Genomic DNA, 24,089 nt, shown 5'->3' with positions numbered 1-24,089 from the left:
CTCAAATACTCAATCTTGAGGTGTTCGATATCTGTGTAAAGGAGGCGGTCTATTTCGTTCCTTCTGTTGTAAATAAAACGGAACAAAAGCTATTAGTGACAGATTATTTCCTTCAGGACTTTTAGACACTGACGGAAAGATTAAAGTCAAAGAGGTAATTATGCCTACTATTTTATAGGTCAAACTTAAAATATAGCAAAACGTGACATTGTAACAGGCCTCCACATGATTTCCAGATTGGCAGCACAGCACGCACAACTGACGGCATGGAGCAGCAAGCTTCTGGAATGGAGACCACGTAGCGTCAAGCAATGTGGGACGGGACTTCCACCCACAAGATAGACAGATGACCTTAATAAGGTTGCAGAATGACGCTAGATTCAGATCGCTTCTAAATACCTACAAAAATCGCATCCATCAAAACCTAACCACATCGTTTTCAAACTCCGGAATCATGTACCTAAACCAAAGAAAAAATTATCTTCAATATAAATCAACGAATACCGGATCTGTTCAAATATTTATGAGTTACATGCGAATCTTTCCGGAAATCTGATGAAAATTCAATACGAGTACGTATTCTTACTAATAATAATATTTACTTAATTTCGGGCTCCGTGTGTTATTCATTGATCATGATAAATCATAACATTTTTGTAATCGAATGGAGTTTTCCGATCACGTGCCGTTTTTTATACAAACGAATAAAGGAAAAAATATGATCCAAAGTAATTAAAATTGATTTCAAAGAGTATGTTCAGCATTTTTATGAGAGGAAGTAGGTAGGTACCTACGTAAATAATTAATTACCTACAACTTAAGTACAAATAATTTATGTAAGATGGTTGTTACTTACCTATGGATATCGAATACTTTTATCTTTATGAAAGTAATTATTATTCTGTAAGAAAATCAATTTGCTGTTAACGCACATCAAAGTGCTCTAACCTCTAGTGCCTCTAACCGTCAGAAATGGAAGGTCACATCGCCAGGAGAGCTACCCTCGGAGATGAAATTACCCCACCATGTAAATCAAATATCAAAATCAAAAATATTTATTCAGTTTAGACCACAAGTGGCACTTATGAACGTCAAAATGTCGTAAAAAATAAAAAAGTAAAGCTAGCCCTTATGGGGCACTTTACATGTGTCCTAATCTTTGGGCTCTACCAGCGCTTCGAGACAAACATATGACAAGTCAAGAAATATCGCACCAATGCTGGCAAACGATCACCCTTTAACAGATTGTTCATGATCTAAATATCATTTTTTGTTTTGTTTTTAAATTACACTGATGACTGGCTGCTGCGCTTTGTGCGCGGTATCGTTTGAATTGTATACCTACTTGGTTGCTTACTTTATAACTTTTAAGAAATGATGTATAAACTTAATTACCCTAAACCTAAGCTCTCAATAAAATATTTATAATGTAATATGTGGACATTGCTGTTGGTCATACAATAGTTTAGATAGATAAGTGCAATTCTAGACTAAGACCCATTGTAAGAAAAAGTGCTGAGAAGAAACACCGGAACAAACACTCTGACAAGAGTGCCCGACTAAGATGAAGAAATTGCATGCAAACCTTGCCTATAGGTAAGTTCACTATTGCATCCCTGGACTAATTTTTAAAGCTTGCTTTGCTATCTTAGCTTTGGAACGAAATCACATTGTAGAAGTCATGTCAACCACAGTGAACTTGAACGAAAACTATCAAGTTAATTCTGTCTAGCTCTGTCAAAGAAAGTTTTCCTTCAGTTTATCAATTTGTCCAGTTTATTCTAGGAACAGTTTTGTATGGGATCTATTGGAGCCAACGAGCTTTTCCAGGAAATCTTCTCAATCATTCATGGTTCACGAAAGACTTTACAAACTACTCTGAATCAAGTATGAAATATACACCGGCCGAGTGTGCTGTGTGTTCGGGGGTTCCCTACCTAAAATCGAAAGTCAATGATCGATTCCATTTCAACGAAATCATTGAACGATTGCTCTATTGGTCGATGCTTTTTAGTGCTTTAGTTGATTCCCCGATTTAACAATTCACCGAAAACCAGCCTACATGAGGCTTAAATGTTTCGTCAGGTGATAGCCACGTACACTACTATATGAAAAGTGAAACTACAGAAGATAATGTAGATTCACTTTTCTACATCTTTGTATCCCTAAAGGACTCTAAACACCAAGCTCGGCGGCTTGGTATAGGCAGCTTTATTTCAAAAGAATCATGTTGACGACTTTCTACTTTCTATGACTTTTGACAACATGGCAAAAGCCGACGATAGAGCCGTTTCTGAAAAAAACTGATAAAAAGAGATATTGTAAATTCCATTTTCTTAAAACTTGAATAGAACCCTAAAGTGTGTTAACCCTAAATAGTAGACGTATTTCCACGAATGCTATATTTATAAACCTTCGTAGGTACTTTTCAGGAGAAGGTACTTACCTAACTACCTTGGCGAACATTGCCCGCGACCAATAGGTGCTAATATTAGCTTTAAAGAGCCTTTGAGCTTTTTGTTTTTGGGTGTAAGATTACACGTACGTTTTTCATGAAGGCTCAAGGTCTATGCTCGGAGTTTCCCTGCGTGATCGAATCAGAAATGAGGAGATCTGCAAGAGAACCAAAGTGACCGACATAACTCGCAGATTTGCTAAAATTAAGTGGCAGTGGGCGGGGCACAGAGCTCGTAGAGACGAAGGCCGTTGGGGCAGGAAAGTTCTCGAGTGGCGACCACGGGCTGGAAGACGTAGCGTGGACAGCTCTCCTACTAGGTACTGACGATCTGGCAAAGGTCGCGGGAAGAACCTGGATGCGGGCAGCGCATAACCGTTCATTGTGGAAAACCTTGGTGGAGGCCTTTGTCCAGCAGTGGACGTCATTTGGCTGAAACGAAGACGATACGTATTAAAATTTACGTAGTTTACCAAGTTTCTCCAACAAACGTGTTTATAGATCGTGTAATAGATTATTCAAACCAATTAACGAGATATCAGCAAGCCCTTTGAATATCGCTAATCCTTTCAAAGGATTACAAGGCCTACGATTAGTAGTTATCGCTTTATACTAAACTATACTAAACTAAATCCTTGCAATCTAACGCGCGGCGTGCTAACTAATTAATGGATTATCAAGTAGGTATCTTTAGCTATACAACAAGTATATTTAGATATATTATTACTAACTAGCTTTTGTCCGCGGCTTCGCGCGTGAATATTGGTCTGTCACTGAAAGTATATTTTCAAAAACCGGGATAAAACTACTCAATGTTTTTTCTGGGTCTTTAACTATCTATATACCTTTCATCATAATTATGCATATGCATGCATGAAAGAATACCTTTATGATGTCGTCAGTCCACCTTGTGGCTGGACGCAGGCCGCTACCAATCGTTCAACATGAAAAACATTGGGGGAGGCCTATGTTCAGCAGTGGACATCACGTCCTATGGCTGAAATGAAAGAATAACAAAACATCCATCTGTCCATCCTCACCTTACATTATTTACTTATAGGATAATCGTATTTTGAATTAAATATTAGAATATCATTGCAAGTGATTTACAGAGATAATTTTTACATGAATGCAGCGAAAAATTTGCAAAAAGCTCTTAACGGCTCGAGTTTCATTCGGATCGCAATGAATAGGTATTGCCTTTCCATTAAACAGCGCATAGTATAGACCATACCTTTTTATATCATAACTAGTTAGTTTGAGTATTCAGTAGTATCTTTCCAATACCTAAGGGCTGTTTTTGGCATTATTATGTAGGATCAACTTTTAATTACAGATTTAACGCCCGTATTCACAAACAATACTATGTTTCCCAGTGCGCGTGGACGCACAAAGTGACACACTAACCAATTCAATGCTGTGCGTTCGATTTGCTGATTCACTTAAACAAGCATCGTTTGTGAATACGGGCGTTAAATAATATTAATAAGGCCGGATTAAGACTAGGTACTTAGAAGAAACAGCGCAAGAAACTGTGTCTCTAGATTGTGACTCTATTTCAAGCTTACAATAAGTATAGTGTAATACCATATTATTATTAATGCGAGCTATATTTCAAACATATTTATTTGTTATTTAATCTTCTACCTACCTTAAAACCGCCTCTTTCATCAAAGCATGTTCTAAAAGTATACACAATAATCATTATAAAATGAAAAACTGGAATTTTCACTCCATTACAGCTTCACTAACAGTACATTGCGAAAGTAGGTATAATTGTAATTGTTTCGGCGGCCATTGCGGCGAGTTTATGGCGCAAAGAAATTTATGGCTGCACCGACGCAGAGCTGTATGTCATCGGTTATCTCCCAGCTCGCCGGTCACGAAATGTATTTTGATTTCAATTAGTATTTAGCTGGTGAGAGCCGAAATGCATGGGTAAGGCTTCGCTTCCATTAATGCTGTGCTATGGGAAAAAAATCTATTGAACAACATTCGGTAAGCGAATGATAAATAGCCAATAACTAAGCTTAGTTAAGCCACTTAAGCTAAGAGTTCGCTACAAAGCAATTCAAAAACAAACGTAAACTAAACAAGTTCTCTCATACTATCCAATTGAAAATATAATTTTGCGCAACGAATCACTCTAATAAGAATCTTTTTCTCTCTATTAAGCCTTATTTTTTACATACATAAGGAACTTGACCGACACAAGCGAAGAATTTATTCCTTGCGAAGTTATTTGACATCGGTTTGTGATTTATACAACTTTCTATTCTATTTCAAAAAACACAAAGGACAACGCAAAAGTTTAACACTGTCTGTCCTAGGTATAGCCATCAACAGCTTTTGTTAATGTATGGGGATTAACTAACTATTATTTGAACGATTCTTTTAGTTTTCTCGCTTAGGTAGCATAACTATTATTTATGGACACGCAGCCTTATATGCGTAATATTGTGCTGAGCGTGGCGTAAAACACTGATACCATGAGTTGTGTGTAAGGGAGGGATATAATAGCTATCGATAGTGCACACCCTTTCCCCTCGTCCTATAACAGGGTCATATTACCTCATAGATTGAAGTGACTATTATGGTGAACCCACTGTCTCTTAACATTAACTTTGCTGTAGAGGTTAACAAGAATATTAGTAATAACTACTCTAAAGCGTATGACAGTCTGAAAATAGACAATCCACGTGGATAAAATTAAGTGCGTAATCATACACGCAACTTTGTGCGCAAATAATTTTAAGGGGATCGAACTAGGTAATATCCGCTAAAGAGGCAGTAATTAAAATTTGTGCGCAATTATTTTTTCCATGCATAGGTAAGTAAGGCCCGGAATACAGCTTGAGCGTAGGCTCATTTCTACTCAAGGATGAATTTAATATAAAAAGTTCATACTTGATTAGGAAGTACGTTCAAGCCAAAAATCTCAATTCGGAAACCGGGCCGGAATACCAAATACCTAACTCGATGGATCAACAAAGGACAATGTTCGTTCTCCATACATTGTTCGCCTAAAGAACCAACAATTTTGACATATTACTACCCGAAAGCGAAATAATACGATTCTGTGTGTAAGAACAATGATTCCTGATGGACACTTGCCATAAAATTAATGATTAAGAATATTAAATCACAGCGATTTTATAATATGTCGTTTATGACAACATGGCGTCTAATGTATTGTGTGAATGTATGAACACCGATTCGCGAAAAATGTTTTGTATTGTCGTCACGCCGAGTCGCAGCCAAATAGTATAAAATAATAGAACAAGTTTTAGAAATACAACTCGGCATTCCACTTTTACAATATGCCCACATATTGCACGTAAATAAACAACATGAATCGTAGGTTGTTTCCACCCTTGTCATCTGACACATGAAATAAACTCCTATTGTATTATAGATATCGAAGCCGAATCGTATATAATAATAGAATGATATCTTTTTAGCTTTTAACGCAAATCTAGTCTTCAAAGCAGTTTAATCGATTTATTTTATTTTCAAAATCGATATTTTATTGTCTATGATGGCCGCAGGAACATCACTATACATGGACTCCCAGCAATAAAGTACGGTAATGCCTCGTACAGATTTTATCGGCAAAAATTATGGAACTTGATAGGTTTTAGACCATGCCACGCACCAAAACGTCCGGAAGTTGTAATAGTATTATAGAATAAACGTTAAAAGACTTATTTATTTAATTTTTCAATGCTTAAGTGTCCATTAGAATGAAAGGGTGCTTAATGTATTAAAAAAAATAGAAAATAATTATGATGGGTTAATGTTTTTGGGCGGTTTTTTAGGCGGTTTCTGACAATGTCCTTTCAAACCTCATCTCTCAGCAAGCATCTCCAAAACTTCTCTCAGATAAGTGGCTCATAACATTTCCTTTACATTTTCCCCATGTGAACTAGATGGATTCCCCTTGAAATTTCCATCAAGGAAAACACGTAGGAAAATGCTTAGAGACTGCCTTTTCACGGGCGAGTAGTTTTAAGGTGTGTGTTTTGTTCGAATAATCGGGCGTTATGCACAGGTGAGAAGAATACATTATTTTTAGGGATCCCTTCTATATTCATGCATTAGGATCTGGCCGACCTACAAGGTGGACCGACGACATCGTAAAGGTAGCATCATAGCTCACTATCAACTATAGACTTTTAATCGGTAGCCCAACATCCTGGGGGACGGGTTCATCCAGCAGTTCATTCAAAGTTTACAAAGACGTGGTCTCCACAAGAGATACAAACCTACCGTTTGCTCCACTTTTCGTCAGCTCTGCCAATCATCATCATCATTTCAGCCACAAGGCGTCCACTGTTGAACATTATTATACATAATATAGTAGGCCTCCCCCAATAACCTTCCACATCGCACGGTTGGCAGCAGCCTGCATCCAGCGCCTTCCTGCTATCTTTATCAGATCGTTAGTCCACCTTGTGGGTGGACGTCCCACGCTGCGTTTTCCGGTACGTGGCCACCATTCCTGAACCTTGCTGCCCCATCGGCCGTCAGTTCTGCGTATTATATGCCCTGCCCATTGCCACTTCAGCTTGCTAATCCGTCGAGCTCTGCCAATAATAAGTTCAAAATTCGACTTTTGTCTTAACTTACTTTTTACCCGACTGCGCCAGAAAGAGGGTTATTTACTCCTATGAAGACTGATTTACTGTCAACGCTGTAGCCGTACTACCTAACTACTCGTATCAACTGTACGGGACACTTCAAAGAATTTTCATCCACTTCCGGTTTATTTATTCTGTCATACATTTTAGAAGGCGAAATAGCTGATCCAGTGAGATAACCCCCTGAGATTTGACAACTCATTCCTTTGATTTATAGCCTGCAAAAATATGTATTTTGGTTTCTTGTAATAATTTATTGGTCAATAGATATAATAAGACCAACTAAAGTAACATAGACACCGAGTTTTTGGCCCTAGTAAAGTGTTCTTTCTGAGAGAGTTCATCTGAGCTTTTTTCTATGCAGAATAAGGCAGGTGCTTATTTGACCGCAATCGCGTTATATGCCTATTTACTTTCGCCTTGAAAAGGCCCGGATTATATTATCGGGCTGACGGCCGATGGGGCAGCAAGGTTCTGGAATGGAGGCTGCGTACCGGAAAACGCAGCGTGGGACGTCCACCTGCAAGGTGGACCGACGACATCGTAAAGGTAGCAGGGAAGCGCTGGATGCAAGCCGCTACCAATCGATCAACGTGGAAAGCATTAGGGGAGGCCTATGTTCAGCAGTGGACGTCCTATGGCTGAAATGAGGATGATGATGATGATGATGATATTATCGGGAAAAACAGCAGCAGGCTGTGAGTTACAGGTAAGATTTACATACTTTCAAGACCACTTTTTCCCTGGATGTCGTAAAACATCAGACGTATATGGTGTAGGTAGACATCCACTATGAACGGATTTTACGAAATTCCACTTCTAAAGGGGCAAAACGGGGACCACGCATAAGACGTCGCGGGCGGCCGCTAGTGTTAGATAAAAATTCAATAATTAGTTGTTTATTACTTCATTCATGTTCGCAATAATAAGTGTCAGAGGTTTAGATAACACGAGACAAACGCAATTTAACGAATGTTTATAATTTTATGATAATACATAGTTACGATTAATTTATATTCAGAGGAAGACTATTAGGTATTTAAATTAATAAAAAAACATTGTTTCTCATATATTTTGCCTTATTAATCACTACCAAACGATTTTGTCTGTTTAGCCCGAAGGTTAACTGGCAGAGAATGCATTATGTCATTAAGCTCGCCTCATCACCTCATTAATCAACTTATATAGCACCAAAGATTAATAGAATAAGTAAGGTAATTCTGCACTTTTCTTGCAGCACTAAGGTCATTAGAGAAAACTCAGCACAACACAACCCCCCATAGTGCATAAAAGATAGATAGAGATAGAGACATCATATTTTTAAGCTTAGTACTTAAGTAATTTATAAAAATAACTTCTGAAAGAGCTTCGCCTTAAAACTTATTTACTAAGAATATCTGCCCTTGCAGTTTTTTCATACAGTTATCAGTTTCTTGATGACTTTGACTCTAATAACAACATTATTTCGTAAATAAAAATAATGCTGAACATAAAATTAATTTGTGCAGTGATTTTGTTGTGCAATTTCGTTGCTACTCGTGATTTGATTGCTGGATACGACTTTGGTGTGCGAATGTCGTATGCTGAAGTGAAGAAACACGGCTTATTATTCTTCAGAAGACATGAAACTGTTGCATTTTCATACCCTGCGGGCACCAAAATAACTGGGATTGCATGTGTGGACCTCTCTCCCAAGAAAAAAGGCATTCCCACGATAACCCACGGAGGAATCAACGACAGTTACGTGCAAATTGAATTTAAAAGTGAAGTTAGCGGTGGACTTAAATATACCGTCGAAATATACACGATTTCTATAAAGAAAGACTTGAAAGAATATAAACGTACGTACTAGCAGTGTGTGATCAATTTCATTGTAATTTTAAATATTATACAAAAAAAAACTAATAAAAGTTTTGCGTTTTCTCCTTCATGATTTTTTATTTTTGAACGCATCTTTTCTGTGATTGGTTTAAAACGTTGTCATTTTCTTGCTTGTGATTGGATCATACGATGACACTGTTTCTGACTCGACCAATTGCATCGCTGTATTCCAGTCAGCTGCCATTTTCTTTCTCAGCTGTCAAATGTCATGTGAAACGTCAAAAAATAGAAACAAGTTTTCGTATCATTTTTTCGCTTTAAATCCCGTATTTTACTCCTAATTTCGTTTGAAGATGTCGGAAAATGGGCACAACGATGCGTAAGAAAACCCAAGTGTCGTTTGTGATACGTGACGAGGAGGAGAGGCGTCATAAAAATGGCGTTAGCTCGCTCCAACTGGACCCGATACAGGGCAGATTGTATTCCGCCGGTCGCGATGGAATTATCCGGGTTTGGAATACAGCAACAGGAGTGCAGGATAGGTACATCCAGAGCATGGAACACCACACTGACTGGGTGAACGATATCGTGCTGTGTTGCGGTGGGAAGAATCTAATAAGTGCTTCTTCTGATACTACTGTGAAGGTGTGGAATGCGCCTAAAGGATTCTGCATGTCCACGCTTCGCACACATAAAGACTATGTTCGTACGCTGGCCTATGCGAAGGACAAAGAGCAGGTCGCCAGTGCGGGTTTGGACCGCGCCATTTTCCTGTGGGATGTCAACACATTGACTGCGCTAACTGCCAGTAACAACACAGTCACAACTTCAAGCCTCGTTGGCAATAAAGAGTCAATTTATAGTCTCGCAATGAACCCACCCGGCACCATCCTTGTCAGTGGCTCAACAGAAAAGGTTCTGCGGGTTTGGGACCCCCGTAACTGTTCACGGCTGATGAAACTGAAGGGCCATGCTGACAACGTCAAGGCTTTAGTCGTCAGCCAAGACGGATCTCAGTGTGTATCAGGAAGTTCCGATGGAACTATAAAACTATGGTCGTTGTCACAACAGAGATGCGTGTCAACGATTCGAGTCCACTCTGAGGCGGTATGGGCTCTGCTTGCCACTGAAAACTTCACACATATCATATCAGGTGGACGAGATAGACTAGTCATTATAACGGAGCTACGGAACCCTGACAACTTCATGATCGTCTGTGAAGAGACTGCCCCAATTCTGAAATTATGTTTCACAGCTGATCAACAAGGCGTTTGGGTTTCAACGTCAGAATCTGACATCCGTTGCTGGAAGCTGCCACCTCGTAACTCCTTAAGCTCGGATATGTATAATCAAAATAATTATAATACTAATAATGTGTATCAGACGCAACCTATCCACCATATACCTGGTGGTCCAGCCATCAAACATTACACTGTACTGAATGACAAACGTCACATATTAACGAAAGACACGGCCAACAATGTTGCGTTATATGACGTCTTAAAGGCTTGCAAAGTTGAAGACTTAGGAGAGGTTGACTACGATGAAGAAGTGAAGAAACGTTTCAAAATGGTTTACGTTCCCAATTGGTTCAACGTTGATTTAAAGACTGGTATGTTGACGATACACTTGGGGCAAGATGAGACTGACTGCTTGAGTGCGTGGGTTAGTGCTAAAGAAGCTGGTTTGACAACGGAGAATGATCAGAAGGTCAACTTTGGTGCGTTATTATTGCAAGCTTTGCTGGAACATTGGAACCATCCGAACAGAGTGAACGAGTCCGGCATGAAAGTGATTGGGAACAATTTCTTTAGTGTTCCAGTGCACACTCCACTGATATTCAGTGAAGTTGGCGGAAGAACACTTTATAGGCTTCAGGTTAGTACAATAATTATTCTAGCTAGTCTAATCATATTAGGCAATAACTTTTTTCAATGCAGCAGAAGGCAAGTATTTATTTATTTTTTGAGAAACATACAGTTACAATATAGTTTAACTTAGGTGCAGTAATAAAACACCTAAACCAATTAAGTTTCCACAGTTACAAATAAAGTTGGGCAAATCATATGAATGCAATATAGGACTGCAAATATCACACCTGATATCCTGATATCCAGCTTGGGGAATGTACACCAAATCCTATATTTGCATCCTAGAAAATTGAGGGGGTCATGCTTTTGCAATTGAGATGATGATAATGTACATTGTATAGCAGCAATGTTTAACACCTCCCTAATATGCTGTAGGACAAAATTACCCAATCACAAAGCACAATTTGGATCGGATAAGTATCTATCGCCCAAAATTAGGTAAACTATCTTCAATCGTTTCAGCCAAATGACATCCACTGCTGAATAAAGGCCTCCCCCAAGGATTTCCATTAAGTGCTCTCAATCGTTTCCTGGACCAAAACCCAAAATGTGACGTATTTGCAGAGGGGTGGAGTACGTTACTAGCAGAATGTTTGGGTTACTGTGAAAATAATCGCATCTGATTTATGTACTTTTCCTAAATTAAGTTAAGTTAAATTGTTTTTAATTACCTAAATGTTATTCTGAGCTTTGTTACGTCTTGTTTGAATAGTGTAATTGGTACTACCGTTCTATTCATGAATAAATAAATAAATAAATAAATAAAATAAATAAATTTCCATAACGAAAACTATCTATCTTTCTAAAATATTCATTATACTATCCCCAGGTCGGCGACGCAGGAGGCGAGAACGAAGGCAACCTCCTCATCGAGACAGTTCCCTCCTGGGTGGTTGAGGTGGCCATCGAGATGTCTGCTCCCAATCTCAACAAGCTGCCCTTCTACTTACTGCCGCATTCCAGCTGCCAGAGCAAGCAGGATAGACAGAAGAAGGTGGGAAAAATTATTTAATTCATCACACAACAGCAACAGCCCTTCACAGTCCACTGTTGGACTATGAGCCTCCTCCACTATAGTGGAGGGTTTTGCTATTAATCCCCACGCTTGGCAGGCGGGTTGGAGATCGCAGTTTAAAAGATTGATGTTTTTCACCCGCGGGAAGAGTAGGGGTTGGTGACAAATGTCTATTCTGCCGTCACCACACGGTTTTTTTTTAATACATAGAGGATAATATTAACCCATCAAAAACAATACTTGTCAAAAAAACCAAGTCTCGCAACTCAGTTGTTCTACGGTAAAAAGTTGTGAGATCCATGTAATACCAAGTCCAGGCCAGGAAATCTTTAACGTTTTACATAAATTATTGACTTGGCCATCGCACTAAATAATTTAATTTACACGTGTTTTCATGCGATGGCCAAGTCAATATATTTATGTAAAACGTTAAAGATTTCCTGGCCTGGACTTGGTATTACATGGATCTCACAACTTTTTACCGTAGAACAACTGAGTTGCGAGACTTGGTTTTTTTGACAAGTATTGTTTTTGATGGGATCTCATTTCTTTTTGTATTTTGTAGACAGCAGTTATGTATCTAGAAAACTGGACCGAAATTGAAAAATTTTACTCGACTTGGCGGTTGCACTACCGTGCCCCCAAATATTTTAGTTTTTCCTTGATTCATACACCAAACACTACTTATATTCCAAATTTGAAGCTTCTAGGTCTGCTAGAAGTGCCTTAGAGTTTTGATGATCGGTGAGTCAGTGAGTCAGTCAGTGAGTGACAAAATTAAGTAACTTTGACCCGTTATAATTCTTAAACTACTGGTTCAAATTGAATGAAATTTTAAATATACCGTGTCTTTACAATGCCTGCATAGCTAATGAAAATTTAGCCTTCTAGTTTTATCCACAACGAAGTTACAGGCGGTCGAAAATGGCCTGAATTGCTTCGAGAAAAGGATGGTACGGCCGTGCCGCTTTTTTGCTCGACTTGGTGGGGGCACTGCCGTGCCCCCAGATTATTTTTAACAGCCTTTTAGTATGATCCATACAATGGCAATTAATTTCTTACAAATAAAGGTATTTCAATTATGTTGGTAAATTGAAAAAACTTCAGTTGTTTGTATTTAGCAGATAAATGTATTATTGTAAATTACTCCAATAGCAAAAACAATTTTTTTTATTAAATACATTTTTCATTCCATATGGTATTCAGTACTGCATTCTTAATTGGCATATTATAGTTGCTGTTTGTATTATTGCTTCTATACTTTAGCCCAGGGGTCTCCAAACTTTGAAGCCTTAGGGCCATAATATTTTTTCCTTGCAACATGCAAGCGCCATAACAATTAATTTTTTTCTGCCCACCTATGCAAACATAGGTTTCATCTTAAGCTGTCGTGGGCCAAATTGATGGCAGTGGCGGGCCAAATATGGCCCGCGGGCCGTATTTTAGCGACCCCTGCTTTAGCCTTTTCAATTAGTGTTACTTCGATAGTGAGTGTAGTGGAAGTTTATAAATGAAAAGAGTGGACTGTATGAAATTAATGATCTATTCGGTATAAATTACAATGTTATCGAGACCGTTTTGTGCAAAGTCGTTGAAGAGAGTGCGTCAAGGATCGTCTTCTTAGATGTTCGCTCGCGAACCGAACATTGCTCGTTCGTTCGCCAAACGCTCGCCGCTCCCTCCGGTCACGCCGCCCGCGGGCAATGTCCGTGAGTAGACAATTAGCAAGAAAAAGTTTTGAACGTGACCCTTTCAATTTACGCATAAGGCTATGAAAGAATAATATCAAACCGTTATTTTTTTTAAGTTTTTACATGTCCCATTATCATTATTCCAGGACCGCCTAGTAGCCAACGACTTCATCCAATGTCGTAAAGTAGCCGAACACGTAGTCGAAAAGATAGTCGGCGGCGGCGACGCCTCCGGAGCCAGTGCAGGCAGTGGGAAGGGAAGCGGCAGCGCCAACGAGGATAGCGGGAACGACGCGCCCGAGGAACGGGTGGAACTACTGTGCTGTGATCAGGTGAGAGCGAAAATGGAGCGTGTTACTATTGTAATAAATGCCATATTTGTTTGCTTAAATTTTGGGAAAGGAAGCGGCAGCGCCAACGAGGATAGCGGGAACGACGCGCCCGAGGAACGGGTGGAGTTGCTGTGCTGTGACCAGGTGAGAGCGAAAGTAGACCGTATTACAACTGTGTTAAGTGCCACTTCTGTTTGGCTGAGTATTACGCGCTGGATGAAAGAGTGGAGTTGTTGTGCGGTGATCAGGTGAGAACGAAAGTAGACTCTATTACTACTGTGTTAAGTGCCACTTCTGTTTGGCTGGGTGGGCAGCGGGAAGGGAAGCGGCAGCGCCAACGAGGATAGCGGGAACGACGCGCCGGAGGAACGGGTGGAGTTGCTGTGCTGTGATCAGGTGAGAGCGAAAATGGAGCGTGTTACTACTGTAATAAATGCCATATTTGTTTGCTTAAATTTTGGGAAAGGTAGCGGCAGCGCCAACGAGGATAGCGGGACCGACGCGCCGGAGGAACGGGTGGAGTTGCTGTGCTGTGATCAGGTGAGAGAGAGCGAAAATAGGGTCTATTGCCACTGTAATAAATGTCATAGTTGTTGGCCGAGTTTAGACGCGTCCGGAGCCAGTGCAGGCAGTGGGAAAGGAAGCGGCAGCGCCAACGAGGATAGCGGGAACGACGCGCCGGAGGAACGGGTGGAGTTGTTGTGCTGTGATCAGGTGAGAGCGAAAATGGACTCTATTACTACTGTGTTAGGTGCCACTTCTGTTTGGCTTCAACGAGGATAGCGGGAACGACGCGCCGGAGGAACGGGTGGAGTTACTGTGCTCTGATCAGGTGAGAGCTAAAATAGGGTCTATTGCCACTGTAATAAATGTCATAGTTGTTTGGCCGAGTTTAGACGCGTCCGAAGATAGCGCGGGCAGCGAGAAGGGAAGTGGCAGCGCTAACGAGGATAGCGGGAACGACGCGCCGGAGAAACGGGTGGAGTTGCTATGCTGTGATCAGGTGAAAGTGAAAATAGGATCTATTTCCACTGGAATAGATGCCACATTTGTCTGTATTTAGGAAGGTAATCTGATGTCATCGGAGAACGGAAATAGTGCTTGTTACTACTGTAATGGATGCCACATTTGTCTGAATTTTGGGAAAGGTAGCGGCAGCGCTAACGAGGATAGCGGGAACGACGCGCCGGAGGAACGGGTGGAACTGCTGTGCTGTGACCAGGTGAGAGAGAGCGAAAATAGGGTCTATTGCCACTGGAATAAATGTCATAGTTGTTTGGCCGAGTTTAGACGCGTCCGGAGCCAGTGCAGGCAGCGGGAAAGGTAGCGGGAGCGCTAACGAGGATAGCGGGAACGACGCGCCGGAGGAACGGGTGGAGTTGCTGTGCTGTGATCAGGTGAGAGCGAAAATGGAGCTTATTTGCAGGTGTGATACTGACCACATTTGTCTGAATGTGACTGATACATTTGTGGGAAAAGATCGTCCGGAGCCAGTGCAGGCAGCGGGAAAGGTAGCGGCAGCGCCAATGAGGATAGCGGGAACGACGCGCCCGAGGAACGGGTGGAGTTGCTGTGCTGTGATCAGGTGAGAATTTTTGTAAAATTGCACATTTACAGCTGTCACATAGCTCGAAGAACTAACTTTGGGGCAGAAAACAGATGAAAAAAAAAGGTCCTTATTACAAATGGAATGTATGTCACATTTGTCTGAATTTTGGGAAGAGGAGAGGGACTGCCAACGAATATAGCGGGAACGACGCGCCGGAGGAACGGGTGGAGTTGCTGTGCTGTGATCAGGTGAGAGAGAGCGAAAATAGGGTCTATTGCCACTGGAATAAATGTCATAGTTGTTTGGCTGAGTTTTAGCTAGCGCTGGGATAGGGAAGGGAAGCGGCAGCGCCAACGAGGATAGCGGGAACGACGCGCCGGAGGAGCGGGTGGAGTTGCTGTGCTGTGATCAGGTGAGAGAGAGCGAAAAGAGGGTCTATTTCCACTGGAACAGATGCCACATTTGTCTGAATTTAAGGAAAGGCAATCTGAAGTCATCGGAGAACGGAAATAGTGCTTGTTACTACTGTAATGGATGCCACATTTGTCTGAATTTTGGGAAAGGTAGCGGCAGCGCTAACGAGGATAGCGGGAACGACGCGCCGGAGGAACGGGTGGAGTTGCTGTGCTGTGATCAGGTAAGACCGAAAGTAGCACTTAATGCAGCTAGAATAAATGCCTTATTTGTTTGCTTAAATTTTGGGAAGGGGAGCGGGAGCGCCGAAGATAGCGGGAGCGCCCCAGGGATCTATTACCACTGCAATAGATGCCACATTTGTCTGTATTTAGGAAGGTAATCTGATGTCATCGGAAAACGAACGGTGTTTGTTACTACTGTAATAGATGCCACATTTGTCTGAATTTTGGGAAGGGGTGCGGGAGCGCCAACGAGGATAGCGGGAACGACGTGCCGGAGGAACGGGTGGAGTTGCTGTGCTGTGATCAGGTGAGAGCGATAATGGTACTTATTGCAAGTGTATTAGATGTCACTTCTGTTTGTCTGGGTGGGAAGCGGGAAGGGAACGAGGATAGCGGGAACGACGCGCCGGAGGAGCGGGTGGAGCTACTGTGCTGTGATCAGGTGAGAGCGAAAGTAGCACTTAATGCAGCTAGAATAAATGCCATATTTGTTTGCTTAAATTTTGGGAAGGGGAGTGGGAGCGCCAAAGAAGATAGCGGGAGCGCCCCAGAAGATAGCGGGAGCGCCAACGAGGATAGCGGGAACGACGCGCCGGAGGAACGGGTGGAGTTGCTGTGCTGTGATCAGGTGAGAGCGAAAATAGACTCTATTACTACTATGTTAGGTTCCATTTCTGTTTGTCTGGGTGGGTCCGGGGTAGCGCGGGCAGCGGGAAGGGAAGCGACAGCGCCAACGAGGATAACNGAGTTGCTATGCTGTGATCAGGTGAAAGTGAAAATAGGATCTATTGCCACTGCAATAGATGCCACATTTGTCTGTATTTAGGAAGGTAATCTGATGTCATCGGAAAACGAACGGTGTTTGTTACTACTGTAATAGATGCCACATTTGTCTGAATTTTGGGAAGGGGAGCGGGAGCGCCAACGAGGATAGCGGGAACGACGCGCCGGAGGAACGGGTGGAGTTGCTGTGCTGTGATCAGGTGAGAACGAAAATAGGGTCTATTTCCAATGGAACAGATGCCACATTTGTCTGTATTTAGGAAGGTAATCTGATGTCATCGGAAAACGAACGGTGTTTGTTACTACTGTAATAGATGCCACATTTAATTTTGTCTGAATTTTGGGAAGGGGAGCGGGAGCGCCAACGAGGATAGCGGGAACGACGCGCCGGAGGAACGGGTGGAGTTGTGCTGTGATCAGGTGAGAGCGAAAGTAGTCCCTATTGAAAGTGCATTAGATGTCACTTCTGTTTGGCTGAGTATTACGCGCTGGATGAATGAGTGGAGTTGTTGTGTTGTGATCAGGTGAGAACGAAAGTAGACCATAATTACAACTGTGTTAAGTGCCACTTCTGTTTGGCTGGGTGGGGAGCGGGAAGGAAAGCGGCAGCGCCATGAAAATAGGGTCTATTGCCACTGCAATAGATGCCACATTTGTCTGTATTTAGGAAGGTAATCTGACGTCATCGGAGAACGAAAATGGTGCTTGTTACTACTGTAACAGATGCTGCATTTATCTGAATTTTGGGAAGGGGAGCGGCAGCGCTAACGAGGATAGCGGGAACGACGCGCCTGAGGAACGGGTGGAACTACTGTGCTGTGACCAGGTGAGAGAGAGCGAAAATACGGTCTATTGCCACTGTAATAAATGTCATAGTTGTTTGGCCGAGTTTAGACGCGTCCGAAGCTAGCGCGGGAAGTGAGAAAGGTAGCGGGAGCGCCAACGAGGATAGCGGGAACGACGCGCCTGAGGAGCGAGTGGAGTTGCTGTGCTGTGATCAGGTGAGAGCGAAAATGGCCCCTATTACAAATGGAATAAATAAAAATAAAGTTACATCTGTTTGTCTACATTTTGGGAAAGGGAGCAGGAACGACGCGCCGGAGGAGCGAGTGGAGTTGCTGTGCTCTGATCAGGTGAGAGTAATAATGGTGCTTATTGCAAGTGGATTAGATGCCACTTCTGTTTGTCTAAGTATTGCGTGCTGGAGGAATGAGTGGAGTTGTTGTGCTGTGATCAGGTGAGAACGAAATAGTGTTACTACTGTAATAGAAGCCATATTTGTCTGCATTTTGGTAATAGTGGAATTGTTATGCTACGATCACCAATAGAACAAATGCCACATTTGTCTGAATTTTTATTTGGTGTTTATTCATAAATGGACTGGACCGTGGAAATGAATATAGGCCACTTTTTGGGATAACCAAGAACCAACATCATCAGTGATTGAGTCTCCACTGTAGGAAGGCGACATTCACCAGCAAAATGGAACACTAGGCGTAAATTCTCCTCGAAGGCCAGAGAGAGAGGCCTGGTGTCAGCATATTTCTTGAGTGACCGTGGTCTTTCTACTCTGACCGGATCACACACAGCTATTTAATTTATTTATTTATTTATTTAAAATAGATACACAAACAGATCACTGTCAATTACATAGCCATGAAATTAACAAAATATTAAATAACTAAACAGAGATCCAAAATCAGCGTACACAACATGCTTAGTATTAAATAAAGCTACTTATATTAAGACAAATGTAAATATACATAAAAATAGGGTAAACATTGGATAGGGTCGAGGACGATTATTTATTTTTAAAGATTTCTGTTAACAATCTCTTGTACCGGGGAAAACTGCTATTAAATATGTCAATGTCTCCACCACTGCGAACTACCTCGTTGTATGAGCGAATTAACATTATTCTAACAATTTATCATTATTTCCAGGTGCTCGACCCAAACATGGATCTCCGGACAGTCCGCCATTTCATCTGGAAGTCCAACGTTGAGTTCACGCTCCACTACCGAGTTCTAAAACAATGAAAGTACAGCGCACACCTGTACAGGTCACAAATAAAAAAGTACTGCTCTTTCCGATGCATCTTCGAGTGATACGCGTATTTGTGGTGAGACAAATTGACTCTTATGTCTATAGTAAGTAGAGATAGAATGGAATATCGGTAGCCATATTGGATTTGGTGACGTCTTTCTTGTTACTTGTCAAAATTTAAATGTATTTCAAAATGGCCGATTGTTGTGGTTATCTTATAGTTAGCAACAATTGTTTCTGTATTCCTTTTTGGCGTAATACCAACGTGTGTTCTCTGGATTTTTGCAGACAGAACATTTGACTAACAATAGGGTATTTGACTTGGTATTTAATAAGACAATTTAACGGCCTAAAGCTCAGTTTAGTTTTAAGTACCCGTTAAAATAAGTACACATTAAAAAAAATGGACTTAAAATTTATTTTTGACAGTACGAAACCTGTGATGTTGATTTAAATGTTTTATTGTTTTGGACCTTAATGCAAGCTAATAAGTTTCAAAGTATGTTGGAAACTACCTAAACGATTTTATATTATAACATATCAGTCAAGTACCCTTTCGATTTATATGAAATACTTTGAAAAATGCCGTGTTAAATGTGGACCACATTATTTTTCCTAATGTTTACAATGTTTATGAAGTTTTTATGCAATGTCACCAAATTGTCTTGTTTGTTATTTTGGCTGAAACCTCGCATTTTTGCGTGTGTACGAGATTTTATCATTGTCATTGAAATAATTTCCTAACATGAAATGAATTATTGGTTTTCCAATACAAATAGATATAATTCGCGCAGCGAAAGTTGAGGCGAACACATACACTGATGTAATACTTGAATACACAGCACATTTTAATATTCAAATATCGAATACACTATCTAACTCGCTCTTGTTAAATGTGTGCAAGCGAGACAAAGGCACTTGTCAGTCTGACTACACAAAACGTTAGCCCGACATAATATTCCAATGTAAATCTTAGGCTGGGTTGCACCGTCTTACTTTAACTTTGACAAACGTCAAAAATCTGTCAAACTCCATACAAAAAACACCGGTTATCGTCATAGTTACGGTCAAAGATAGGTGGTGCAACTTAGCCTTTGCTTGTGTTTATCCCCTCAACTTTCGCTGTGGGACTTAAACCTAAGTATTTGTTTTATGGTATCATACAACTATATTTCTAAAAAATCCTCGTGTGTGCCACGCGATTTTGCATGGAAAATCAAATGTTTGAGTTAATGTGAAGTATTCTTGCCGATGTGTGTATGGAATTTTGAATGTATTGTAAAGTATATTCGTGAACGTACAAGGTGCTTGCAGAACGCTCGCAATTTATACTCCATAAATTATATACTAAATATTGCTGTTTTGCTAGTATTTCTAAGAATTTGGCAAATGTAAGAGAACTTTTTATATCTTTCTTATTTCACGATGCAGGGGCACGGCAGTGTCTTGGCCAAGTTTCTAATTTAATGGTATGGTAACGGCTACTGTTGTATTCTAAACGATTAATTCTAAAGCTTTTATCTACCTACATATGGACTTATTTCAAATATTTTTGCACAACACGATTTATACTTATTTTTACATACATTACGAGCTCTAATTGGACTTTTTCGTACCATACACAATAATAAAATTGACCTACAAATATTTATGTCAAAACAAACTTTTCTATGAATTTGAATTTTAAAACATAAAGGACTAAAGGTGTATAGGATGCCTTAATTTATTTCATATCGTAGCATTTTTCTTTTTTATTAAACAAAATGTAGAATAACTAGAATTTACTTAAGAATTTCGTCTTATTTTGAGTCAAATGTTATGAATTACATTTTGGTCTGGTGAAATGTACTGTTTTGCTTATTTTTAAACATTTTGTAAATAGTGAATAGCTTGGATTTATTGATATGAATGGAGAAAGGACGCTATTTACGTGAAGAGTACAAAACATTTTCTGTTATGATTTGATGACATTCCAGTTTTGACAATCTAAACATAATTAATCTTCCAAAAAGAAAACACTACAAATAAGTAATTAGTTTCTTAAATTTTTCCCACAACTTGGCCTTCTCTGTTGACCCTACAAATCTTTTAAAATGTCATATTTAAACGTTCAGGGATGTCATTCTTTCATATTTTCCGATTTGGCTTAAAGATATGTGTTAATTTTAATTCATACATGTAAAAAAAAAATCGTAAATGTTTTGACTGGTTCTTCTACATTATAATATTGTATGCGTAGGTTATCAAATAACCTAATGTAAAATGTCGAAATGAAACTGTATGAAGCTGTATTAGATATTTAAGATGTAATGAACTAGTTTTTTCTGCTGAGAACGTTGTATTGGTTTCCTATGAGATAGACGTTGTTATTATTTATCCGACATTGTGCTTAAATAGCGTGAAAGTATCGAATTATAAAATAAATATCGTTATAAATTATGGTCTCTCTGATTTATTGTTACTTCCTTTCATCATCATCATCATTTCAGCCACCTAGGACGTCCACTACTGAACATAGGCCTCCCCAAATGATTTCCACAATGCAATGGCCGGTTGGTGGCGGCCTGCATCCAGCGCCTTCCCGCTACCTTTATGAGGGTCGTCGGTCCACCTTGTGGGTGGACGTCCTACGGTTAAGTACTCCAGTTACTTCCTTTATGGCCAAGATAACAGACACGGGTCTAAAAACCGACCAAACCCCTTTGACTTTGATAATTATTCAATAGCGGTGACAGCGCGGGAATGCTCTTGGTTGAAATTAAGGAAAGCGTTGTCAAGCTAATGCGGAAAAGAGTTTTTTTACCTCAGGAAAACTATAAGTCCGTATATCAACCGTACAGAAGAAGTCCCCACTGGGATCGAACCCTAGACGTCATAGGTCTGAGATAAGTGGTCATACCACAAATAAAAGAAATATAATCTTGAATAAAGTTAGAATTTTTTTTTTTTCTTCTTCTGTGCTTCATCTGCAATCAGTCTTCCGACTATGAGCGGATGAGTTGTAGTGCCCTTTGCATGATAAGTGTCTTCTCCACTGAGAAGACTATAGTACGAGAGCCCACGACCAAAATTTTTGTCTCATAGCAATACGGCCAAAACCGCATCAAATCGATAGATACGATTATCCTGAACTCGAAAATGGGTATTTCGCCGAAACAGTAAATTTTCTGTGTCCAGGCAGGCGAACACATGTTTTTTTATATCTATACGTATAAAACTATTTTAATGGGAAAGTTCATCAAAAGTTTTATTTGTTTTTGCTATTACAATAGCAGATACTACAAATAATAGCGTAGAAAAACTTAATCAAAAGTCGTTTTTCTAATTTCCTTGTTATGTCCATTACTGTTGTCTGCCAAAATGAAGGCACACTATAACAAATTGAAGCGTAATTTCATTCTAATAGCACTCTCTTTATTTTTGAGAAACGTTTGGCTATCGGAAAATCAAAACATTAAATGCCAAATACTTAAAGGAAGGAAATAAAGTGAAGTTAAGTTCTTGTCCGAGTCAAAAGTATAATTTCCCTGGGTCTTCATTTCGACCATTGTAGTAACGAAACGAAAGAACTTAGAATGTAATGCACAGCATCGTTACACTCGGCCATTTCGTCCCAAAAGGCCATCGAGGCAGGACAGTACTGCGTTGACCAGTTTCGCGACAAATCGCATAAGTAGGTCCCTCCTTGGGTTTTTGTTTACTAAAAAGTCAATTTCTTTGGACGGCTTTTTGCAACTAAACAATGGATTAATTTTATTGTTTATTTACACAGATGTAGTGTCTATAGGGGTAAACCCATGATTTAAATAGTAAATGCATAGGGTAAATAGGTTTTTGTCTGTGGTGTCTTTTAGGCATAAATCTTATTTCTGTGGCCCTAATTTCCTTGTTTTCCTTGGCATAAAATGGCCTAGGAAATTATAAAAGACCATTTTTAATTCGGCGTAAAGTAAAATTTTGAGTATTTCTTTATTGGAATAAGTTTAAAATTGACATTTTAAGAAATGGGTATCAGAATAGATATAGAACAACTTGTTTTTAACTCTAAACTCAATCTACTGCATTTATCTTCCTTAGTTGTGTAAAAAGGTCGTAATGATACAATAGTTATTGCTATGTTGGCTTGCGAAGGTACACAAAAATGGGTCGAACAAAAAAAAGCAAATCACAGAAGAAAACGTAGAGAAAAAAATATTTATAATAATTTCCTTGGCTACCAAAAGTTCATGACATTATAACTTTGTTTCTGAAACGAATTATGACACCCCTTTTAGATATATTAGCTTAGTTTTTGCTACTTAATGCTATGGGAAACTAAAAATAGTTAAAAACAAAAAATATTTCGTACCAAGGAAATTAGGCAAAATTGACCATTTTTGGCGAAATACCCAAATACCAATATCAGACATTTTCCGCGTAGCGTTTGATCTGACCGAATTTTCAAAATTGTCAAAGAATTTTACCGAACTGCATCATAGCAATATGTCTGATTTGCAGACTGTAGTTGAATGATAGTTCTGAGATACCGGAAACATTATTTTCAGACGTTAGTGGTGTAGCGCAAACCCGTAAAATCACTTAAAAAAATTAAAAATGAGACAAAAAAAATGGGGACAATATTATTTGATCCTCTAAAAACTAATTGATCTTTTTTGTATGTGCACTTTTAAAAATAAATGATGTTTTTTATTATATTTTATCTTTATATTAATTATTGGGTCTATATTAGTTGATCTACGGATAAATTATGAATGATCTTCATTAAAGGTAACATAATATTTATGTTTAACCTACTCTTTTAATGTTTGGTAAACAAAAATAATATTTGATCCTCTTTTTTAGTTATTGATCTTTAATTTTGTTAATTTGATGATTTTTATATCAAGTTTGCCTTTTAATATTGATCACCTAATAAATACATTTCGATCTATGTATAACTTAACTTTAAAATATATTTGATCTAACAAAAAATATTATTGGTTAATATTTTTAATTAAAAAATATCTTTTAATTTACGCGGTACTTTGTGGTTGAGTGACAATCGTCCGTCATTGGTTACTGAGTTGGCCAAGGGCTTGGCGGCCAATTAGCAAGCAGAATGGTATATTGCCATGTTTGTTTAAATTACAAGCTTTGCTTAGTTTGGGACTAGAGGCGCTATGTAAAATAATTTCTTACTTCTGACATCCCTGAACCCGACATCATAATTTTTACATCTTTATTTTTTTCAAATCGCAGGGTTGATTTT

General features: G+C 39.5%; 1 protein-coding gene across 3 annotated transcripts; it reads left to right on the top strand.

Annotated features, from left to right (window-relative positions):
* Positions 1 to 9,110: 9,110 nt before the first annotated feature.
* LOC114351117 (WD repeat-containing protein 48 homolog) lies at positions 9,111 to 21,280 on the top strand. 3 transcript variants are annotated; one of them, XM_028302183.1, is made up of 5 exons: positions 9,112 to 10,794; positions 11,617 to 11,781; positions 13,640 to 13,739; positions 15,325 to 15,410; positions 18,739 to 21,280. In XM_028302183.1, the coding sequence occupies exons 1-5, from the start codon at positions 9,280 to 9,282 to the stop codon at positions 18,832 to 18,834; spliced, it is 1,962 nt and encodes a 653-aa protein (XP_028157984.1). In that variant the 5' UTR covers positions 9,112 to 9,279; the 3' UTR covers positions 18,835 to 21,280. The 3 variants fall into 3 exon arrangements, with proteins under 3 accessions (XP_028157985.1, XP_028157984.1, XP_028157983.1); XM_028302184.1 differs by lacking the exons at positions 15,325 to 15,410; positions 18,739 to 21,280 and adding an exon at positions 14,454 to 14,623 and having other exon boundaries at positions 9,111 to 10,794; XM_028302182.1 differs by lacking the exon at positions 15,325 to 15,410 and having other exon boundaries at positions 9,113 to 10,794; positions 13,640 to 13,825; positions 18,739 to 20,856.
* Positions 21,281 to 24,089: the final 2,809 nt, after the last annotated feature.

The sequence above is a fragment of the Ostrinia furnacalis genome, unplaced genomic scaffold, assembly GCF_004193835.3.
Source record: "Ostrinia furnacalis isolate ACB-3 unplaced genomic scaffold, ASM419383v2 OfSCF1092, whole genome shotgun sequence".
NCBI lineage: Eukaryota > Metazoa > Arthropoda > Insecta > Lepidoptera > Crambidae > Ostrinia > Ostrinia furnacalis.
Note: the sequence above shows the minus strand (reverse complement) of the source record. Positions and strands in the feature narration are given on the sequence as shown.

Excerpts from the sequence above, each read along its gene's own strand:
- LOC114351117 (XM_028302183.1), top strand. The coding sequence starts at position 9,280 with ATGGGCACAACGATGCGTAAGAAAACCCAAGTGTCGTTTGTGATACGT. Across the intron at positions 10,795-11,616 it reads GAACACTTTATAGGCTTCAG|GTCGGCGACGCAGGAGGCGA; the intron begins GTTAGTACAATA and ends TACTATCCCCAG. Across the intron at positions 11,782-13,639 it reads AGCAGGATAGACAGAAGAAG|GACCGCCTAGTAGCCAACGA; the intron begins GTGGGAAAAATT and ends TCATTATTCCAG.